The following is a 24,640-nucleotide window of genomic DNA, read 5'->3' on the forward strand; positions in this document are numbered from 1 at the left end:
ACGTTTGTCTTTTCATCTTAACTCACAGTCATTATATGTGGGGGCTGCCTTTTCCTTTGGGGTATTTCTCTGAGGCAAGGTAGGCTTATTTTCTATCTTCAGGCTAGCTAGTTTCTCAGGCCGTGCCGAGTTGCATAGGGAGCGTTAGGCGCATTCCACGGCTGCCTTTAGTGTGTTGGAGAGGATTAGGGATTGCGGTCAACAGAGTTCCCACGTCTCAGAGCTCGTTCTTGTTTTTTGGGTTATTGCCAGGTCACTGTATGTGCGCTGACCTCTATGTCCATTGTGGTACTGAATTACCTTTCATAACACTTTGTACAGTTAGGGCCAGAAATATTTGGACAGTGACACAATTTTCGCGAGTTGGGCTCTACATGCCACCACATTGGATTTGAAATGAAACCTCTACAACAGAATTCAAGTGCAGATTGTAACGTTTAATTTGAAGGGTTGAACAAAAATATCTGATAGAAAATGTAGGAATTGTACACATTTCTTTACAAACACTCCACATTTTAGGAGGTCAAAAGTAATTGGACAAATAAACATAACCCAAACAAAATATTTTTATTTTCAATATTTTGTTGCAAATCCTTTGGAGGCAATCACTGCCTTAAGTCTGGAACCCATGGACATCACCAAACGCTGGGTTTCCTCCTTAATGCTTTGCCAGGCCTTTACAGCCGCAGCCTTCAGGTCTTGCTTGTTTGTGGGTCTTTCCGTCTTAAGTCTGGATTTGAGCAAGTGAAATGCATGCTCAATTGGGTTTAGATCTGGAGATTGACTTGGCCATTGCAGAATGTTCCACTTTTTGGCACTCATGAACTCCTGGGTAGCTTTGGATGTATGCTTGGGGTCATTGTCCATCTGTACTATGAAGCGCCGTCCAATCAACTTTGCAGCATTTGGCTGAATCTGGGCTGAAAGTATATCCCGGTACACTTCAGAATTCATCCGGCTACTCTTGTCTGCTCTTATGTCATCAATAAACACAAGTGACCCAGTGCCATTGAAAGCCATGCATGCCCATGCCATCACGTTGCCTCCACCATGTTTTAGAGAGGATGTGGTGTGCCTTGGATCATGTGCCGTTCCCTTTCTTCTCCAAACTTTTTTCTTCCCATCATTCTGGTACAGGTTGATCTTTGTCTCATCTGTCCATAGAATACTTTTCCAGAACTGAGCTGGCTTCTTGAGGTGTTTTTCTGCAAATTTAACTCTGGCCTGTCTATTTTTGGTATTGATGAATGGTTTGCATCTAGATGTGAACCCTTTGTATTTACTGTCATGGAGTCTTCTCTTTACTGTTGACTTAGAGACAGATACACCTACTTCACTGAGAGTGTTCTGGACTTCAGTTGATGTTGTGAACGGGTTCTTCTTCACCAAATTAAGTATGCGGCGATCATCCACCACTGTTGTCATCCGTGGACGCCCAGGCCTTTTTGAGTTCCCAAGCTCACCAGTCAATTCCTTTTTTCTCAGAATGTACCCAACTGTTGATTTTGCTACTCCAAGCATGTCTGCTATCTCTCTGATGGATTTTTTCTTTTTTTTCAGCCTCAGGATGTTCTGCTTCACCTCAATTGAGAGTTCCTTTGACCGCATGTTGTCTGCTCACAGCAACAGCTTCCAAATGCAAAACCACACACCTGGAATCCACCCCTGACCTTTTAACTACTTCATTGATTACAGGTTAACGAGGGAGACGCCTTCAGAGTTAATTGCAGCCCTTAGAGTCCATTGTCCAATTACTTTTGGTCCCTTGAAAAAGAGGACGCTATGCATTATAGAGCTATGATTCCTAAACCCTTTCTCCGATTTGGATGTGGAAACTATCATATTGCAGCTGGGAGTGTGCACTTTCAGCCCATATTATATATATAATTGTATTTCTGAACATGTTTTTGTAAACAGCTAAAATAACAAAACTTGTGTCACTGTCCAAATATTTCTGGCCCTAACTGTATATTGTAAATATTGTCATAGTAAATTAAATATACACTTGTGCTTATTCATATTTTCTTAGTCCTCATGTTAATGTTTTTTTTTACCTTTTTCTTGTATTTCAGCTTCCTGTCCACAGGCTTGTCCTATGCGGGTCTACACCTGGAGTTTCTGATTGAGCGGTCGACAATTTCAGGCATTGTTAGGACAACCTGTTCCCAAATATGGCAGAAACTTCAGGAAGTTGTGATGCCTGAGCCCAAACAGGATGATTGGCTCAAAATCGCCACTGGTTTCAAAAATACTTGTGACTTCCCTAACTGCATTGGAGCTGTGGATGGGAAACATATCAGGGTGCGTAAGCCGCCAAACTCTGGTTCCCAATTCTACAATTATAAGCAGTTTTTCTCTGTAGTTCTGTTAGCAGTTGCTGACAGTAACTACAGGTTTATAATTGTAGACATTGGGGCCTATGGGCGAACTGGAGACTCTAGGGTCTTCATTTCGTCCATAATGGGTCGGCAGCTACGTGACAACCAGTTGAACCTCCCACCACCACAACAACTCCCAGGCTCCAATGCGGAAGCAGTGCCTTTTGTTTTGGTTGGAGATGAGGCCTTCCAACTGACGAGGCATGTCATGAGGCCTTACCCCAGGCGCAACCTTGACCACCGGCGGAGGGTGTTTAATTTGAGACTTGCCAGGGCACGGAGACTGGTTGAGTGCGCCTTTGGGATTCTTGTTGCCAAATGGCGGGTTCTTCAGTCTGCCATCCAGCTGAGTGAGGCTACAATCAATGAAGTTATCAAAGCCTGTGTAATTCTACATAATTTCACCAGAATACATGATTGTCCATCTCCAAATTTTGAAGATCACCTCATGAGCAATGTTAGTAGGCCTACCCCATATGTCCCTCCTCCGCGACGTCCGATTTCTGGTCTCAAAGTTCGTGATGTCTTGACAAATTATTTTATGACTTCTCAAGGTGCTACTCCATGGCAAGACTATGCAATTTTGCATGTGTAATTAATTTGCTATATAAAGTTTGTGTTAACCAATTTTGAAACTAGGTCTGTCGTATTTAATTATTTCACATATGGTTATCAGCATATCATGTGTGTGTGATATAAGAATGAATAGAGCGCATCCAGAGTTTGATTCTTATTACCGAAAATTTTACTTATGTAAATTTGTTTTGTACTTGGTTATTGTATTGGCATAACCATTGTTTTTGATATAAATGCCACATTTTTTTGTAGACAAACAAATTAGGAACAACATCCACATTCAAGATTGCTAGGTAAGCACAAGCATAAACAATATTGTGTATACAAATCAAAGATAAAAAAAACCAAAATGGTTAAATTAAAATTAAACAACCAAACAAAAAGAAAACAAAATTTTTTACATGTCCTGGTAGGTAGGTGCTGGAGATGTAGATTGCTCAGGGTCAGCCTCAGGTGGCCTTTGTAGGCCCAATTGTCCAGCACCCTGTGCAGATGTTGTAGTGGCCTGAGGAACATTAGGCCTGCTATGATGCTGGGCACTTTGAAGAGTGGGGAGAGGATTTTGGAGATACCCCTGATGTTGTTGACCATATGGCCGGGAATCATACCCCAACCCAAAATGACCATATTGTCCAAACCCAGGTTGGGACCAGCCTCCAGCACTGGGTGTGGACAAGTGGCCATATTGGGATGGTTGCTGATATCCCGCCATATGGTGCTGAGGTTGCCATTGTGGGTTCGTTGTGGGTTGGGGTTGAGGTGTTGGCTGACGTGGAGGGGGTGCTTCAGATCCTTGTTGAGCATGCATGCCTTGTAATCTCTGAAGCCACAGAATATTTTCTGGTGACATCTGCCACTGTTCAATCATCTGCAAGAGATTGTATGGGTTATTTGGGGGGGTGCATGCATCAATCAGGATCTGAAAACACCCTCTCACACGAAGCCTCAACCCCCGCTCTATGGACCGTAAATACTGGGCAAGGCTACGTGTAAATCCTTCCCCCCCATCATCCTCTCGAACCCGTGCCAAATAGTTCATGACCCCAGCATCCACGTTTCTCCTGCTTTGGAGAAGCTCTCTCCTGCGGCGTGAATGCTGTGGTCTGACTGCAGCCTGTGGGGATTGCTCCAGGGCAACAGTTGGGCTGCTGCTATTTCCAGGGTCATCCTGGCTAGGTGGTGCTGCTGCTGCTGATGCTGCAGATGAGAACTGTGGGGCCTCTTGGTTTTGTTCTGCTGCAGCTGGAGCTGGCTGGCCAGATGAGGAGGATCCTGGAGGGATGGAGCCTGAGGGAGCAGCAGATGGACCAGCCACCTCTTCACCTTCACCAACTGGGTCAATGACCAGTTCAGAGTCAGACCCTGTCTCCCTGTCAGTGAGGTTAGACTGAGTTCTGAAAATGAAAAATTTATTTAGTTTCAATTTTATTTAGAATCATTTCTCCAACTTAAAAAATTATAAAAGTTGGTGATGTTTTTACTTACGGCCTGAGGTCCATGCTGGGGTTCAGAAAGGTTAGGCGGTCGAAGTAGACGTATTTACGTTTTTTAGGAGGTGCCCCGGCTCCACTTCTCTCCCGCTGCTGCCTCTCCCTCCTATACTGGTCACGAACACTCCGCCACCTTGTTGTAACATCACCCACTGAAACAACAAAAATTAAACACATTGATTAGCCCATTATGCAGAGTGCTCACACAAGGTGTAATTGACTACACAGATTTAAGTGTAGCATAGAAATAGGCATTTGGGGAGCACATTTATTAGTAAATTTAAAAAAATCACACAAGAAGCAAGGCCACAAGGACAGAGTCCGCTACCCTCTATCCCAGAAAGCACAATTAATGGGAAACACTCTTAGTAAGGGACATCTGTTCAAAACATTACTGAAATCCGTTGATCATGTACAACACCATGTATCTACTGGTGTGCTTTCTATTTCTTTCAGGAATAATTTATAAATTCTTGTTTAGAAATTCAAAATAGTAAGGGCCTGCTGTTTAACAAGAACATTACATTTCAAACATGGGTGTACTTACTTATCTGTCGCTGTGCCTCACGTGGCTGCTGGTCATAATGTGGGAAGAGGGACCCACACACGCTCCTCCATGCTGCCTCTTTTTGGGCCCTGTTAGCATAGTTGGGGTCTCTTTGGTCCCAGACAACAGGCCTCTCTTGGACCAAAATGATCAGCATGTCTACATTAATTATGCTGGCCATGCTGAATATCACTCCGTGGAGGCGTGCAGCAGACTTCCGGGTTCACTGTCTGGCTTTTTCAGCTAATTAGCATGTCTCACCTGCCTGATTGAGGCCTTTGGACATTTCCGGACATCTGCCAGTGAGTTGCGTATTTCTCGCAAGTGACACGCATGGTCCGTATGCATACCGTATTATACGCTCTCCCATAGACTTGCATTGGCATTTTTTTTGCGCAATACAGTGACAAACGCAGCATGCTGCGATTTTGTGCAGCCGTAGAATGCCGTATATTACGGATCCGTAATATACGGCTGATAGGACTAGACCCATTGAGAATCATTGTGCCGTATGTTATGCGAGTTTTACGCACGTAGTTTCTGCGCTCTTACGTCCGTATAACTCGCAAGTGTGACGCCGGCCTGAGACTAAAGACCAAGAACTTAGATAAGTAGCACTCACATCAGGGCACCAGTGCAAAAAAAGCTGGAGTGGTGCTTTAATGATTTTGAATAATTCCTTGGCCATCAAATCTCTCAGGCACTATGTTTTTGCTATTTTCCAACAGTACAAAATTACTTAATAGAAATGTCACATCACTGCTCCACCTGATATGAATATGACAAAAATATCACTATGGCAGGCTCTTACATCACAACATATGAAGCAATAATTGGTCTCTTTTGACATTTTAAGCATATTTAGAAATATATATATCTTAAAATTCCTATTTTAGTGAAGCATTTTATACACATTTTCTGCTGTAAAATGCAGAAAAATATTTCACTAAATAAACTTCAATTGATTTAAAACTTTCCTGGAAATTTGATTATAGCTCGGTATAAATCTATTGACCAAGCAGCAAAAAGCCAATCCTGGATAAGTGTGATTAATACTTGAAATGTCTAGGAAGCTGCCAGAAAAGAATGGATGTTCTTTATGTAGAGTTTGGAAAGGCCTATTTTTAGACTCAATCCTGCTAGGCATTGTTGCTTCAAGGGCTTGCACTTACAAATTCATTTCTCTGTCTCAAGTGGTTAAAGGAGTCACAACAAAAGCAGAAAATATGTGAATAGAAAATGAGAAATGCTGTCAGCTACAGCAATGTCGCTTTCAGTAGAGATGTATACGCATCTCTACTAGGTAGAGATCTGCAGAATTTATTTTTAATAGTCTCGGGTTATATCAGGTTGCCATTTAAAATGTAGCAAGCCCTGTGATTAACTTAAATTATCTTGCCTGTAGCTGTAACATTACGAAGAGCAAAATTTCATTTAACTACTGAAACAATCTTTACTTTTTCAGACCTTTAAGATGTTCTTGTTTCTTTAAAAAGGAAACAAACTGTGGGGCATTTACAAGAAAACAACACACTCTACATAACCAAATGTTTATTTATATGGAGCCATAACCCTTCAGGGCGCCACATATGTGAAATAAATTGGGCAGATTACAAAGTTTTGACGAGTAAAGTGCACATGTATTGAAGGCATACACATATATATATATATATATATATATATATATATACAGCTCTGACAAAAATTAAGAGACCACTACATCAAAACCCTGGCATGGGCAGCCTGAACCCCATTGAAAACCTCTGGAGTGTAATCAAGAGGATGATGGATAGTCACAAGCCATCAAACAAAGAAGAACAGCTTACGTTTTTGCGCCAGAAACAGTGTGAAAGACTGGTGGAAAGCATGCAAAGACGCATGAGAGCTGTGATTAAAAATCATGGCTATTCCACAAAATATTGATTTCTGAACTCTTCGTGAGTTAAAACATTAGTATCGTTGCCTGCTCAATATTTTTCATAGCTTACGGACACGGCCCCAATTTCTTTACTTTTTCCCTACTATTCAAAACCAGAAAAATGGCGATCCGCAAGATTTTTGTGGCCCTTTTTTGCGGCAGACTGTGATAATTGCGGCAATACGGCCCGCAAAAAAGGCCCGCAAAAAACACGGCAAGTGTAAAAGAAGCCTTATACAAAGGTTAAAAAAAATCCTTAAGCTCACCTTATCGCTCACCTCTCTGGCCCCTCCACACTTCACTTACATTTTATATGCTTTGGGGATTTGAGAAAACCCTAGAGCACAGTATGAGACATTAAATATGCAGACAATAACTCCTTTGCTTATCGATTTTACCAGGAAAATCCGCGTGAACAGGTAAATTCAAATTTCGCCTGATTTTCTCATCCCTATCGATGAGCAAACACATTGCAACAAACACACTAACTGATACAGAAAAAGAGTAAAGGTACCGTCACACTCAGCGATGCTGCAGCGATATAGACAACAAGCCGACCTAAACTAGATCGCTGGAGCGTCGCTGTTTAGGTCGCTGTAGAGACGTCAAACACAGCAACTCCAGAAAGATGCAGGAGCGATCTAGTGACGTAACGGCGACTCACTTCTCGTTCTCGCTGGTTGTTAGCTCCATGTCAAACAGCCGGAGTGTACCGATCCGACACACATCTAGGGGCCCTATGCTCGTTGCTGGCGTTGTTGCTTTTGATGTCAAACATGACGAGACACGTCGACCTGACGACCAAATAAAGTTCTGGACTTCTAGCTCCGACCAGCGATGGCACAGCGGGATCCTGATCGCCGCTGCGTGTCAAACACAACGAGATCGCTATCCAGGACGCTGCAACGTCACGGATTGTTGTCGTTCTCTTTGCAAAGTTGCAGAGTGTGACGGTACCTTTAGACAAGCTGGACATACACTAGAGATTTAGAATTTTTTTCTGGGTCTTTCTTACAACAAAAACGATAATGACAGATGTCAACTGATGGCACATATCCATCAAAAAGTTCATAAGCTATGATGGATTTTTATTTCATTGTTGTTATTGTTACATGTTGCAGCTAAAAAGACTGTTAGTGAATGCTCAATCTGCATTCTATCAATACAACCCAAGCGCAGTCCTTAAATCATGGAAGAATTATCATCAATTAGTTTTTTTTAAATTTATGGCATTTCATCTATAATGACATTCACACACACTCACAGTCGAACCAGGAATATCAAGTTTACTTGGGTTGTCTTTGTCTAATATTTACATTTGTTTGTCGACCTGAAACATTTAAGTGAGACAAACATGCAAAGGAATAGGAAATCAGGAAGGGGGAAACACTTTCTTTCACACAACTGTATATATAACACATAATTAAATTGTACCAGTCACTGTGTGAATTGTACCAATTCACTATACAGAAAAAGAAAGATAAGTGTGGGGTAGCAGTGCAGCACATACAGGATGAATTCTGGTTAGTACACCTTACTTTTACTATTTTGGAGATGCTTACAGACCATTATATTGACTCTGGCACTTTGCGGTGCTTATAAACATATACATAATGCATTTAATGAATTTAATATATGTACATACTATATTTTTTCAGTTAGTTTCCAATACCACTGGGATCAATTGTATACACGGCACTTTATTATCTATTAATATTAATTGATATATATGGTCATCAAATTCTCTTATTCCTCACTATTATACATCTCTTTATCACGTTTATATTGCATGTTATGCCCTGCTCCCCTTGTTTTTAATTGTCTGTTATACCCTTCTTATCATGTCTATTCGCTTTTTTAATCATATTATGCTGTTATTTGGATTGGTGTCCCTAATAAAATTATGTTTCTTTTGATACGGATTCTTTGCATTATGGTTTTTGTTTATGATAGTGCTCAAGTAGTTTATGTATGTATTAGTTTCTCTTGTCCACTTGAACCATTTGGTGCAATATTGATTTTTATTAGGTTATTTAAATACTCCTTTTTTCTTTTGGTTTAAAACACGACAATTATTGATTCATTGGCAGCCTTTGCATGCCTTTTTTGCATCACCACACCACAAACTGACATGGATCCATTGCCAAATACAGGGGAAGCTCATGGTTTTTATGTGCTTCATCTGTACGTGACAACCACAAACTGTAAATTCTTTTGCTGTGTGATTTGTGGTCATGTGGCACACTATGATGAAAATCCAGCCTCAAAATATCACTTCAATTCTAATTGATAATAAGTGCAATATAATATATATAATAATTATTATCACTACATTCAATATTACTACTGCGGAAAGAAAAGTACTGAGCATGCTATGCTACTAAGTCATCAAACTTACCTGCAGCAAAAAGCATGACAGCCACCGGTCTGTAGAACCGTCTGCGAGAACCCACACAGATGGAGACTAAGCCAATGAGGAATGCGATAAGTATGATGGCAGCACCACCAAGTAGTAAGGCAAGGGTTGCAATCTGCCAATCTAGAGAAGAGAGAAAAAATGTAAAGCATAAGTAGCCATAATAATTGTGCTTATTTTCCATCACTTAAAATGTTTTATAACAAATCAATATTGTACTTCGCAAGCAAATCTCAATGCAGGACATATCATTTAAAAAAATATAAGTAACATATTGTGACATCCAGTCATTGTTGTTTGCAACTGTACAAGTGAAAGGTTATACAATATACTGATACTTTTTTACATAGACATAGAGAATGCTCTATCCAACACTAAAAGATTCCTTGCTATGGCTCATATATGCAAAATGAAAAAGAATGGATGAAAAGAAAAGTGCATTGACATAGAGTTTGATCGTTTTATTTTTTTATCCCATTCGTGTCTGACGCACATTTTTTGCTAAACAAAAGCACAGATGAGGAGATTACAGCAGAGGAGAAAGTGTTTGAAATAATATTCTAACTTTATGACTTTATGCCATCTAATATTCTAGACACCATAGAGCCAGAACTCATGCTTTCTTGGCATAGCTACAGAGAAAATTGCCAGATACTAAATCAATTGTACCCTTAGGTCATACATGTGTGTGCAGGCGCAGAGTGGCCGATATCGGGAACAGGGGAATCCCCCAGTGGTCCCCTGTGCAGACACGGGCACCCAAGCCCACTTTATAGGTAGTACTTGGCATAATTCACAGGATTTACTCTGTACAGAAAAAAAGCAGCATCTCATCATTCATTAAACAAGCTACCTAGTTTTTATTATATAGAGATAAATTTGTGAACGAGGGTAGTGTAATATTTGTACGCAGGTGAAAAGTGGGCCCCCCAAAGTCATTGTTACTGGTGGGCACTTGGCACCCCAGTCCGACACTGTATGTGTGAAACTTTTTTTTTCAACATATGGTACATGCATGTATGTACGCTAGTGAGAAAAAAAAATCATTCCCTGACCAGTCTTCATTTTATGTCACAGTACCTAAAAATTGGCTGACAGAAATAAAGTAGACAGATGACAGTAAATATTGGGTTGACGCGAAGATGGCACCTTCTGGTTCTGTAAGGCTGCTTGCCGTGAGAGTGGGATGAAAGTCAAAGGGGTAGAGCTATAGTGATGCGAAAGTAAGAGTTGCGCCAGAGTCTAAAACTTTTTTTTGCTTATTAAATTATTTTATATTCCTTAAACTTCAACTTTCCGTAAGTCTTCTTTAATGCTATCTCCCTTTAATGATATCGCCGATCGCGGGCATTTAACCCCTCTGATGCCGCTGTCAGTAGTGACAGCGGCATAGAGGGGGATCGCGCAGGGACGGGGGCTCCCTGCGCTCTCCCACCGGAGCAACGCAATGACATCGCGTTGCTCCGGTGACCCGGAAGGAGTCCCTGAATCCAAGATGGCCGCCGGACTCCTTCTTTATTTATAACTACATGTATATTGTAAGAAGGCAGCTGGACAAGTTGTGGATGAGAGGTATGTGTTCCTGAGATGTCATATCTCGGTGATATAGGATCCAGAGAAGAAGGCTCCTGCACACTTAGTGTTGAGAGGTGTTAAAAAAACAGTATTATGGATTCGGGGTTTACGAACAACTGAAAGAGCTGGATAGGAACGGCTGCTCACTTACCTCCAATCTAGGTCTTGGATGGTCTGATTTAAGGCAGCTGGAGCTGTATCAATTGGTCTGTGTGTTTTGAAAGGTGAGGAAGCCCTGCACTAGCTGCTCAGACATTGCTGGAGTCTGAGAGGAAAAAGCTCACATTTAAATGGCTGAGCCCATGTGTTATATGGACTTGTTGTTTTTTCTTTTTTGTTCTGTAATACCTTTGATTGCCTGGAAGAAGCGTTTTTATTTTTGTTACCACTGACAGTTTATGAACTCTTAATAAACCACGTGTTTATTTTTAACCAACGAACTAAGTCCCGTGTGTAAACCAGCGTCTACCGCAGAGCTGATATCTCACAATTGGTGCTAGAAGCACAGGCACGAATCTCAAGGGGCAGTGTGACTGCCACAGAGATACCACATGTCCTGGGTGAAAGCAACTGCAGGAGTGAAAGCCGACTGCATCGAGGAGTTGATAAAGTAACTGGTGCTGGCTAATCTACAGCAGCATCCTACACAGCATAGACAGCAGATGGGACTCCTAGCCGTGGTGAACTGTGGCAGGGCAACCCTCCCAACCCCAAATCTAGGTGATGACTCACATGTGAGGAAAATCGTAAGGAAAGCTTTACAATAGATGATCCTGGGTGATGACGTCGAGATGTTCCTGGCGGTTTTTGAAAGGGAGGTGGATTGAGAGAAATTGTCTTTGGCGCAGTGGGCGGAGGTTCTATTATGAACTGGCCTTGCAGGATGCAAAAGAGTATGCCAAGTTAAAAATTGAGATCTTGGAGTAACTCTGACTGTGAGACCGCAACAGGTGCACCAATAGGCCTATTGCCGTGACAAACCTCCCCGGTCCCAAATGTTCGACCTCCTACACCTGGTCCAAAAGTGGTCGCAACCTGAATCTTCCTCCCAGCATGGATGGTGGAGAAGATCATCATAGACAGGTTAATACACTCCCTACTGAAGCCGGTGCAATCCTGGGGTACCAAAGGAGATCCCCTTAATGCTGATGACCTGGTGAGTCTGGTGGAGAGATACCAGGCGGTCAAGAGCTCCTTGGGGAAGCAAGGGGTCTTAGCATCCCCATACTGGGCTTTCCAAAGGGAGGCTGACATCCAAAAGAGGGGATATAGAGGCATATCTGGGGCGTCCAAGAGCCCAGGAGGCTTCTGAGTTTGACTTGTTGTCAAAGGCCCCATCTAAAAGTATAATTTGTTGGAGATGTCATACCCCAAGTAACATAGCCACCCATTGCCCTATGCCCACTGAGCCAATGGACTGCAGCATAGGAAGGTGATGCTCGTATTTTGCATATCCTGTCTGCAGTGCTGTCCCTCAACCGAGTGAGGGACCGCAGGCATGCCCCATATCAGTGAGCAGAGTGCAAGTGACTGGACTGTTGGACTCAGGGAGTTTGGTAACCCTAGTGAGGGCCACAATTCATCATCAGCTGATTCATGGGAAGATAGTAGGCATCCGCTGTATCCATGGGGATGTTATGGACTACCCTGTGGCCCAAGTGGTCATAAACACAAACTGTGGCACCGAGACCCATGAGATGGGCGAAGTCAAGGACATATTGCACCCTATTATAATATGATGGGAATTTGCATTATTTGGGAACTTGTGGGGGAAAGGGAGAATGTCTGGTTGCCCTGACAACCGCCAGGCTGCTCCCCAAGGAACCACATCACACGCCACAGCTAATGGGTTTTCCTTTTGTGTATTAGTTGGTTATCAGGATGAGGCAGCATTCCGGGAGACCAACATCCCTTAGCTGGAGGTGTCCAGGGGAAACTTTGGAACCGCTGGCTCAGGGACTTAAGTCTAAAAGGGGCATTTCATAATGTGACTGTACTCAATGGTCTTGCCCAAGAGCCGGGGGATGACACCCAATAACTGTACTTCACCATAAATGGGGAGTTATTACATCAGGTCCCTAAGCTGAGAGGGGGAGGTAATCGAGCTGCTACTGGTGCCAGGGCCATACAAACACAAGATGTTAGATATGGCCCATACACATTTTTTAGGTGGTCATCTGGGGTAGAAAAAACCAGGAACAAATTCTCCAGAGGTTCCATTGGCCCTGTTGTCACAGAAAAATCGCAAATTATTGTAGGTCATGTTTCACATGCCAGCTGACTTTCCTGGTAGCCCACTTCCGCAGTCCTCTAGTACCATTGCCCATTATTGAGGTGCCATTCAAATGCATAGCGATGAATTTTGTGGGACCCCTGGTGAAGTCCACAAGAGGACATCAATATATATTGATGGTCCTGGATTATGCTACCCAGAGGCAGTACCCTCAAGAAGCTCCACAGCAAAATGTATCTCTCAGGAGCAGCTTCATATCTTTTCTTGAACCAGTATACTGAAGGATGTGAAAATAGATTCGGCACACCCTATTCAGATGCAGAAAATAGAAATAATTTTATTGATTTAGATATATCCACCATATGAAAATGTTGACGTTTTGGCCATAACAAGGCCTTCATCAGAAATTATCTTCAGCTTCTGAGGATGACACAAAAGGGTCAGGTACATCTGAGCAGAGGAATCTTAGTACTGTCGGATAGAGAACTGGAGACATGCACTGCTGTGCAGAGGATAAAGCTGAAGATAACTTCTGATGAAGGCCTAGTTTGGGCCAAAACGTCAAAGTTTTCATATGGTGGATGTACCTATATCAATAATAATAATAATAATAATTATTATTATTATTTATTTTTTATGCATCTGAATTAGGTGTGCCAAATCTATTTTCACATAATTTTGGAGTAGTATCCTATTCGTGCACCCCTAAGTATTGGAGTGCCGCACAGCCCTTTTTTGTACCAGCCTACTGAAGGAGATACTGACGGATCAAGGGACCCCCTTCATGTCTAGGTCATGAGGGAGTTGTGCAAGACACTGAAAATTTCATATTTCAGAACCTCAGTGTACCATCCCCAGACAGATGGACTGATGGAGAGGTAGAAAACCTTGAAGGCTATGTTGAGGAAAGCAGTGGAGAAGGATGGCCAAGACTGGGACTATCTGCTTTCCTATCTGTTATGGTCTGAATTAAAGCAGCTGTGGCTGTCTCACTTGGTCTTTGTGTTTTGCAAGGTGAGGAAGCCCTGCACAGGCTGTTCATACCCTGCTGGAGTCTGCGAGGAAAAGACTCACATTTAAATGGCTGAGCCCATGTGTTATATGGACTTGTTATTTTTCTTTTTTGTTCTCTGATACCTTTATTTGCCTGGAAGAAGCTGTTTGATTTTTGCTACAACTGATGGTTTATGAACTCTTAATAAACCGCTTGTTTCTTTCTAACCAACATACGATGTCCCGTGTGTGAACTAGCATCTACAGCGAAGCTGATCCATCACAACATCTTTCAATCAATTTGTCTGAAGTTTAATTTATTTAAAAAAATCAGGAATAAAATCAGAAAAGTGGATAAAAATTTGAAGATGTTCTGTGCAAACTATAAAAATGCTTGTAAGAAAGGGGGAATAAATGAGAAAAAAATTATGAGGTGCATGAAATACAGAAAATAAATGACAAAACATTTATATTGCTTGTACGACACTGTTTTACTGTATGGAAACAAAATGTACAGTAATTACTGCACAGTTTCAATTTTCAGTATGGTAGAGCAGAAAAATGACAACTATTAGCGCTCATTCCTGGGAAAGAATTTACAATGTAAACTATGCCAATTTTATTCTGAATAGAAGTAAATCAATTTTAAGCAGAGATGCATTCTGGCAGCTTTAGACAACCAGTGCATACATGAGTTATAACAGGCAGAAAACAAAACAACAGAGACATTATTTCCACTGAAATGGAACTCTCAGAAAGAAAAAAATATGTCAGAAAAGTGTTAAAGGCTGTATCCTACAAGTTCCCTGCTGAGAACATTCACCTCATGTTTTTCCAAGGGGCAGAATAAGTAATAAAATCTGCTGTTAACTGCAATCAAGTCAACTGCACCTTACAGAATTATAGAAAATTTGTGGAAATAATACTGCTTTGTTAAATTTGAATGCTACAAATATGGGATATGGAGACACTTTATTTTTTAATTATTGTAACAAGGAGGTGTTTTGTTTCATTAGTCCTTAGCATTAATGCGGCAGTACATCCTACAGGGAAGACATCATATTACTTACAAGATGTATAATATTTACCTAATTACAGTGATTCATGTTATGCTGCTTTCCCAAAATCGGAATTACATATTTAGAAAAGTCAAACATTTACATGGTTTTCACCATTAACTAGAACTCACATTTCCCTTCCCCAGTTAGCTTTCTAGGGCACCCAAAACTGCCACCATGGTGACCCGATTCTAACACATTGGGTATTCTAGAATATGTATGTATGTATGTATGTATGTATATAGCAGCCACATAGTATATAGCACATGCCATGTAGTATATAGGAACCATGTATTATATAGCAGACAAATACTACGTGGCCTGTGCTATATACTATGTGGCTGCTATATAGATACATATTGTAGAATACCCGATGCGTTAATACAGGCCACACAATATATAACAGTGGCCACGCAGCATATAACACAGCCCAAACAGTATATAACACAGGCCACGTACTATATAACACAGCCCCCGCAGTATATAGCAGCCACGCAGTATATAACATAAGCGACGCAGTATATAACACAGATCGCGCAGTAAATAACACTGGCCACGTAATATATAGCACAGCCCATGCAGTACATAACACAGCCCACATAGTATCTAACACAGCCCACATAGTATATAGCAGTGTCGGCACCATATCCCTGTTAAAAAAAATAAGTAAAATAAAAAATAGTTATATACTCACCCTCCAGGATCCAGCGATGCTCTGGCGATGCGCGCGCGGCTGCTGCCATCTTTCGTTCCCAGGATGCATTGCGAAATTACCCAGATGACTTAGCGGTCTCACGAGACCGCTAAGTCTTCAGGGTAATTTCACAATGCATCTCTGGTAAGGGAAGCTGGCGGCAGGTGCGCGCGGCTCGGCGGACTATGGAAGGTGAGAATAGCAGGTTTTTTGTTTTTTTATTATTTTTACTATTACATCTTTTTACTATTGATGCTGCACAAGCAGCATCAATAGTAAAAAGTTTAGGACACACAGGGTTAATAGCAGTGTTAATGGAGTGAGTTACCCCCAGCATAACGCGGTCCTTTACCACTAGCATTAACCCTGTGTGAGCGGTGACTGGAGGGGAGTATGTGGACGCCGGGCACTAACTGCAGGGGAGTAGGGAGGGACTAATCGGACTGTGGCCATCGCTGATTGGTCGCGGCAGCCATGACAGGCAGCAGGCGAGACCAATCAGCGACGCAGGATTTCCATTACAGAAGTTGCAGACATACAGACAGACAGACAGACAGACGGAAGTACCCCTTAGACAATTATATGTATAGATGTTTCAGACTATAAGACAGTGGACTTCAGGAAAATGGGTGCCAGTGTCGGTGCATGAGCAGATTGAGATCTTGGCTCAATGACAAGCTAAGATCTCAATCTGTGCATGCGCCAACTCCGGCGGCCATTTTCCTGAAGCCCAGCACCAGGGGATCAATGGCTCCTGCCTCACTCCTGCCATGTTCAGCTTCCTGGAGCAGCAAACCAGCCTCGTTTGACCCCACACCACTGCCGCCACCACCCGCAGGTAACCTAAATTTGAACTATAATATGGACCCCCATATGCACATTAAAAAACAATTTTTCCAATTTTCTCCTCTAAACTTGAGATGTCTCTTAGAGTCTGAAAGATAAGGTACTTCCCAACAAGCCCATTTTTTTGAATTATAGATGTTTAAAACTCCCTAAAATCAATTTTATAACTGGCATTGCAATATGCTAAATAATAGCTGAATAGTCATGGGGAGTTGTCTTTCTCAGACTAATCTTTAAACTAATCATATTATCATGACCCTGTGAGTCTAAGTAACATGATTTGCAAGACAGTCATCATCAATGGCTCTTTTGCAAATTTTATACATGCACGCAATGTTCTGCCTCCCTGGCAAAGTGGGGGTATGCTCCCCTGCTACATAGGGGAACACTGCATGCCTTGGAAGGTGGCAGTGGTGCAGGACTCAGCCAGATATAAGATTTTGAAAGCACATGTAGGAAGTATATGAAGGGTGCTATAAAGACATGGTAGCATATTGGGGACTCTGGGAAGCTGATATAACCTCTTTAACCCCTTCATGACCCAGCCTATTTTGACCTTAATGACCTGGCCGTTTTTTGCAATTCTGATCAGTGTCCTTTATGAGGTAATAACTCAGGAATGCTTCAACGGATCCTAGCGGTTCTGAGATTGTTTTTCGTGACATATTGGGCTTCATGTTGGTGGTAAATTTAGGTCGATAATTTTTGAGTTTATTTGTGAAAAAAATGGAAATTTGAGTAAAATTTTGAAAATTTCACAATTTTCAAATTTTGAATTTTTATTCTGTTAAACGAGAGAGTTATGTGACACAAAATAATTAACAAATAACATTACCCACATGTTTACTTTGCATCAGCACAATTTTGGAAACAAAATTTTTTTTGCTAGGAAGTTATAAGGGTTAAAATTTGACGAGCGATTTCTCATTTTTACAACGAAATTTACAAAACCATTTTTTTTAGGGACAACCTCACATTTGAAGTCAGTTTGAGGGGTATGTATGGCTGAAAATACCCAAAAGTGACACCATTCTAAAAACTGCACCCCTCAAGGTACTCAAAACCACATTCAAGAAGTTTATTAACCCTTCAGGTGCTTCACAGCAGCAGAAGCAACATGGAAGGAAAAAATGAACATTTAACTTTTTAGTCACAAAAATTATGTTTTAGCAACAATTTTTTTATTTTCCCAAAGGTAAAAAGGGAAACTGGACCCCAAAAGTTATTGTACAATTTGTCCTGAGTACGCCCATACTCTGTATGTGGGGGGGAACCACAGTTTGGGCGCACGACAGGGCTCGGAAGGAAAGGAGCGCCATTTGACTTTTTCAATGAAAAATTGGCTCCAATCTTTAGCGGATACCATGTTGTGTTTGGAGAGCCCCTGTATGCCTAAATATTGGAGCTCCCCCACAAATGACCACATTTTGGAAACTAGACCCCCCAAGGAGCTTATCTAGATTCATAGTGAGCACTTTGAACCCCCAGGTACTTCACAAATTTATCCGTAAAAATGAAAAAGGACTTTTTTTCGCAAAAAATTTCTTTTAGCCACAATTTTTTCATTTTCACATGGGCAACAGGATAAAATAGATCCTAAAATGTGTTGGGCAATTTCTCCTGAGTACACCGATACCTCAAATGTGGTCACAAATCATTGTTTGTGCACACGGCAAGGCTCGGAAGGGAAGGAGCGCCATTTGACTTTTGAATGAAAAATTAGCTCCAATCGTTAGCGGTCACCATGTCGCGTTTGGAGAGTTCCTGTGTGCCTAAACATTGGAGTTTCCCCACATGTGACCCCATTTTGGAAACTAGACCCTCCAAGGAACTTATCTAGTTGCATAGTGAGCACTTTGAACCCCCAGGTGCTTCACAAATTGATCTGTAAAAATGCAAAAGTAGTTTTTTTCACAAAAAATTTCTTTTAGCCTCAATTTGTTCATTTCCACATGGGCAACAGGATAAAATGGATCCTAAAATTTATTGGGCAATTTCCCCTGAGTAGACTGATACCTCACATGTGGGGGTAAACTACTGTTTGGGCACCCGGCATGGCTCGGAAGGGAAGGAACGCCATTTGACTTTTTGAATGAAAAATTAGCTCCAATCGTTAGCGGACACCATGTCGCGTTTGGAGAGCCCCTGTGTGCCTAAACATTAGAGCTCCCCCACATTTCACCCCATTTTGGAAAATAGACCTCCCATGGAACTAATCTAGATGTGCGGTGACCACTTCAAACCCTCAAGTGCTTCATAGAAGTTTATAACACAGAGCCTTGAAAATAAAAAATTATTTTTCTTTCCTCAAAAATTTTTTTTTAGCCCGCAAATTTTTATTTTCACAAGAGTAACAGGAGAGATTGGACCCCAAAAGTTGTTGGCCAGTTTGTCCTGAGTACGCTGATACTCCATATGTGGGGGGGAACCACTGTTTGGGCACACGTCGGGGCTCCGAAGGGAAGTAGCGACTTTTGAAATGCAGACTTTGATGGAATGGTCTGCGGGCGTCACGTTGCGTTTGCAGAGCCCCTGATGTGCCTAAACAGTAGAAACCTCCAAGTGACCCCATTTTGGAAACTAGACCCCCCAGGGAACTTATCTAGTTATGTGGTGGGCACTTTGAACCCCCAAGTGCTTCACAGAAGTTTACAACGCAGAGCCGTGAAAATGAAAAATCATTTTTCTTTCCTCAAAAATGATGTTTTAGCAAGCAATTTTTTATTTTCACAAGGGTAACAGGAGAAATTGGACCCCAATAATTGTTGCCCAGTTTGTCCTGAGTATGCTGGAACCTCATATGTGGGGGTAAACCACTGTTTGGGCGCAAGTCAGGGCTCGGAATGGAGGGAGCACCATTTGACTTTTTGAATGCAAGATTGGCTGGAATCAATGGTGGCGCCATGTTGGGTTTGGAGACCCCTGATGTGCCTAAACAGTGGAAACCCCTCAATTCTAATTTCAACACTAACCCCAACACACCCCTAACCCTAATCCCAACTGTAGCCATAACCCTAATCACAACCCTAACCCCAACACACACCTAACCCTAATCCCAACCCTAACCGTAACCCTAATCCCAACCCTAATCCTAACCCTAATCCCAACCCTTTCCACAACCCTAACCCCAACACACCCCTAACCATAACCCCAACACACCTTTAACAATAACCCTAACCACAGTCTAATCTTAACCCTATTTCCAACCCTAGCCCTAAATTCCAACCCTAATTCTAATTCCAACCCTAACCCTAAGGCTATGTGCCCACGTTGCGGATTCGTGTGAGATTTTTCTGCACCATTTTTTAAAAATCCGCAGGTAAAAGGCACTGTTTTACCTGCGGATTTACTGCGGATTTCCAGTGTTTTCTGTGCTGATTTCACTTGCGGATTCCTATTGAGGAACAGGTGTAAAACACTGCGGAGTCCGCACAAAGAATTGACATGCTGCGGAAAATACAACACAGCGTTTCCGCGTGGTATTTTCCGCACCATGGGCACAGCGGATTTGGTTTTCCATAGGTTTACATGGTACTGTAAACGTGATGGAAAACTGCTAGGAATCCGCAGCGGTGAATCCACTCAGAGGCGTAGCTGGAGCTTTTGCCGCCCGGGGCTGTTCGCGAGCTTGGCGCCCCCCCCCCCCCCTAGCAGGAATAAGACCTCAGATGGAGAAGTTAAATTGTTTCGCCGGTGAATGTTACCATCACATGATCGGGACTGCAAAAAAAAAACAAGTCCTGCTTACCTGACCGCGCTCCTGCTCTCTCCACGCAGCTGAAACGTGCACTCGCCGGCGACTGACAATGATGTCAGACGCCGGCGACATGCACACTGGGACTGACGTCAGCTGCCAGCCTTAGATTGGCTGGCGGCTGTTAACTATTGACGTGCGGGTGCGTCAATAGTGTTAAACAGCTGCAGCGCCGGCCGCGGCCCGGTGACCCACCCCCAGGGCTGGCTCCAGGTTTTTGAGGGCCCCGGGCAAAAGAGTCTCAGTGGGTCCCCCCTTTAACACATACCACGATTCATGATGCCCAGATACGGCAGAGAAATCTAGGTATAGTCCAATGCCGTAATTCACTTCTTACATGAGTGATAGCTATTGTAAATTCTGCAGTGTATATATACAGGACAGGAGGAGTGGTACTGTGCATTGTATATATACAGGGGAGTGATGTTACTGTGCAGTGTGTATATACAGGACAGGAGGAGCAGTACTGTGCAGTGTATATATACAGGATAGGAGGAGTGGTACTGTGCATTGTATATATACAGGGGAGTGATGTTACTGTGCAATGTGTATATACAGGACAGGAGGAGCAGTACTGTGCAGTGTATATATACAGGACAGGAGGAGCAGTACCGTGCAGTGTATATATACAGGACAGGAGGAGCAGTACTGTGCAGTGTATATATACAGGACAGGAGGAGTGGTACTGTGCAGTGTATATATACAGGACAGGAGGAGCGGTACTGTGCAGTGTATATATACAGGGGAGTGATGGTACTGTGCAGTGTATATACAGGGGAGTGATGGTACTGTGCAGTGTATATATACAGGACAGGAGGAGCAGTACTGTGCAGTGTATATATACAGGACAGGAGGAGCAGTACCATGCAGTGTATATATACAGGATAGGAGGAGTGGTACTGTGCAGTGTATATATACAGGGGAGTGATGGTACTGTGCAGTGTATATATACAGGGGAGTGATGGTACTGTGCAGTGTATATATACAGGACAGGAGGAGCAGTACCGTGCAGTGTATATATACAGGACAGGAGGAGCAGTACTGTGCAGTGTATATATACAGGACAGGAGGAGAGGTACTGTGCAGTGTATATATACAGGACAGGAGGAGTGGTGCAGTGTATATATACAGGGGAGTGATGGTACTGTGCAGTGTATATATACAGGACAGGAGGAGCAGTACTGTGCAGTGTATATATACAGGACAGGAGGAGCAGTACCGTGCAGTGTATATATACAGGACAGGAGGAGCAGTACTGTGCAGTGTATATATACAGGACAGGAGGAGCGGTACTGTGCAGTGTATATATACAGGACAGGAGGAGCAGTACTGTGCAGTGTATATATACAGGGGAGTGATGGTACTGTGCAGTGTATATATACAGGACAGGAGGAGTGGTACTGTGCAGTGTATATATACAGGACAGGAGGAGCAGTATCGTGCAGTGTATATATACAGGGCAGGAGGAGCAGTACTGTGCAGTGTATATTTACAGGAGGAGTGGTACTGTGCAGTGTATATATACAGGACAGGAGGAGTGGTACTGTGCAGTGTATATATACAGGGCAGGAGGAGCAGTACTGTGCAGTGTATACAGTGGGGCAAAAAAGTATTTAGTCAGTCAGCAATAGTGCAAGTTCCACCACTTAAAAAGATGAGAGGCGTTTGTAATTTACATGATAGGTAGACCTCAACTATGGGAGACAAACTGAGAAAAAAAAATCCAGAAAATCACATTGTCTGTTTTTTTAACATTTTATTTGCATATTATGGTGGAAAATAAGTATTTGGTCAGAAACAAACAATCAAGATTTCTGGCTCTCACAGACCTGTAACTTCTTCTTTAAGAGTCTCCTCTTTCCTCCACTCATTACCTGTAGTAATGGCACCTGTTTAAACTTGTTATCAGTATAAAAATACACCTCTGCACACCCTCAAACAGTCTGACTCCAAACTCCACTATGGTGAAGACCAAAGAGCTGTCAAAGGACACCAGAAACAAAATTGTAGCCCTGCACCAGGCTGGGAAGACTGAATCTGCAATAGCCAACCAGCTTGGAGTGAAGAAATCAACAGTGGGAGCAATAATTAGAAAATGGAAGACATACAAGACCACTGATAATCTCCCTCGATCTGGGGCTCCACGCAAAATCCCACCCCGTGGGGTCAGAATGATCACAAGAACGGTGAGCAAAAATCCCAGAACCACGCGGGGGGACCTAGTGAATGAACTGCAGAGAGCTGGGACCAATGTAACAAGGCCTACCATAAGTAACACACTACGCCACCATGGACTCAGATCCTGCAGTGCCAGACGTGTCCTACTGCTTAAGCCAGTACATGTCCGGGCCCGTCTGAAGTTTGCTAGAGAGCATTTGGATGATCCAGAGGAGTTTTGGGAGAATGTCCTATGGTCTGATGAAACCAAACTGGAACTGTTTGGTAGAAACACAACTTGTTGTGTTTGGAGGAAAAAGAATATTGAGTTGCATCCATCAAACACCATACCTACTGTAAAGCATGGTGGTGGAAACATCATGCTTTGGGGCTGTTTCTCTGCAAAGGGGCCAGGACGACTGATCCGGGTACATGAAAGAATGAATGGGGCCATGTATTGTGAGATTTTGAGTGCAAACCTCCTTCCATCAGCAAGGGCATTGAAGATGAAACGTGGCTGGGTCTTTCAACATGACAATGATCCAAAGCACACCGCCAGGGCAACGAAGGAGTGGCTTCGTAAGAAGCATTTCAAGGTCCTGGAGTGGCCTAGCCAGTCTCCAGATCTCAACCCTATAGAAAACCTTTGGAGGGAGTTGAAAGTCCGTGTTGCCAAGCAAAAAGCCAAAAACATCACTGCTCTAGAGGAGATCTGCATGGAGGAATGGGCCAACATACCAACAACAGTGTGTGGCAACCTTGTGAAGACTTACAGAAAACGTTTGACCTCTGCCATTGCCAACAAAGGATATATTACAAAGTATTGAGATGAAATTTTGTTTCTGACCAAATACTTATTTTCCACCATAATATGCAAATAAAATGTTAAAAAAACAGACAATGTGATTTTCTGGATTTTTTTTCTCAGTTTGTCTCCCATAGTTGAGGTCTACCTATGATGTAAATTACAGACGCCTCTCATCTTTTTAAGTGGTGAAACTTGCACTATTGCTGACTGACTAAATACTTTTTTGCCCCACTGTATATACAGGACAGGAGGAGTGGTACTGTGCAGTGTATATATACAGAGCAGGAGGAGCAGTACTGTGCAGGGTATATATACAGGACAGGAGGAGTGGTACTGTGCAGTGTATATATACAGGACAGGAGGAGTGGTACTGTGCAGTGTATATATACAGGACAGGAGGAGCAGTATTGTGCAGTGTATATATACAGGGCAGTGGTACTGTGCAGTGTATATATACAGGGCAGTGGTACTGTGCAGTGTATATATGCAGGGCAGTGGTACTGTGCAGTGTATATATACAGGGCAGTGGTACTGTGCAGTGTATATATACAGGGAAGTGGTACTGTGCAGTGTATATATACAGGGCAGTGGTACTGTGCAGTGTATATATACAGGGCAGTGGTACTGTGCTGTGTATATATACAGGGCAGTGGTACTGTGCAGTGTATATATACAGGGCAGTGGTACTGTGCAGTGTATATATACAGGGCAGTGGTACTGTGCAGTGTATATATACAGGGCAGTGGTACTGTGCAGTGTATATATACAGGGCAGTGGTACTGTGCAGTGTATATATTTCAACAGCCACCCAGCCCAGGCCCCCAGCACCTGTCCTGTATATCTATTATATATACTGTCATACAGGCTGTATAGATACAGTATATACATATACAGGACAGGTGCTGGGGGCCTGGGCGGCTGCTGAAGTATATAATATACAGTATATCAGCTGTGGCCGCCCCAGGTCACCCAGACTGTCAGAATACAGCGATGCATCGCACTCACTCAGGGCGGCAAGGAGCTCCTCCGGAATCTGCCTGTCCTCCTGATAAGTTCAGCAGCCAGCGAGGGGCGGGCGGGAGAGCAGAGCAGGAGAACTTGCTCTCTCCGCTCACAATGTCACGCTGGCTGCGTTCTTAACCCCTATGTGCCTGCACTGCCTGGCCCTGCACTGACTGAAAAGATGCTTGTGCCAGC

The 24,640-nt window shown here is 42.7% G+C and overlaps 1 protein-coding gene across 2 annotated transcripts in view; it reads right to left on the reverse strand.

Moving 5' to 3' along the window:
- The window catches only part of TMEM47 (transmembrane protein 47), a 319,081-nt gene that overhangs the window by 117,788 nt on the left and 176,653 nt on the right, over positions 1-24,640 (reverse strand). The window contains exons 2-4 of one of the 2 annotated variants that reach the window (XM_069757656.1): positions 9,308-9,448; positions 4,440-4,596; positions 3,104-4,348 (exon numbers count right to left, since the gene is read on the reverse strand). In XM_069757656.1, the coding sequence (XP_069613757.1) occupies positions 3,352-4,348; positions 4,440-4,596; positions 9,308-9,448 (1,295 nt within the window). In that variant the 3' untranslated portion in view covers positions 3,104-3,351. Of the gene's footprint in view, positions 1-3,103; positions 4,349-4,439; positions 4,597-9,307; positions 9,449-24,640 lie in introns of those variants that run through there. The other variant, XM_069757657.1, reaches the window with a different exon arrangement.

This window comes from Ranitomeya imitator, chromosome 3 (assembly GCF_032444005.1).
Source record: "Ranitomeya imitator isolate aRanImi1 chromosome 3, aRanImi1.pri, whole genome shotgun sequence".
NCBI lineage: Eukaryota > Metazoa > Chordata > Amphibia > Anura > Dendrobatidae > Ranitomeya > Ranitomeya imitator.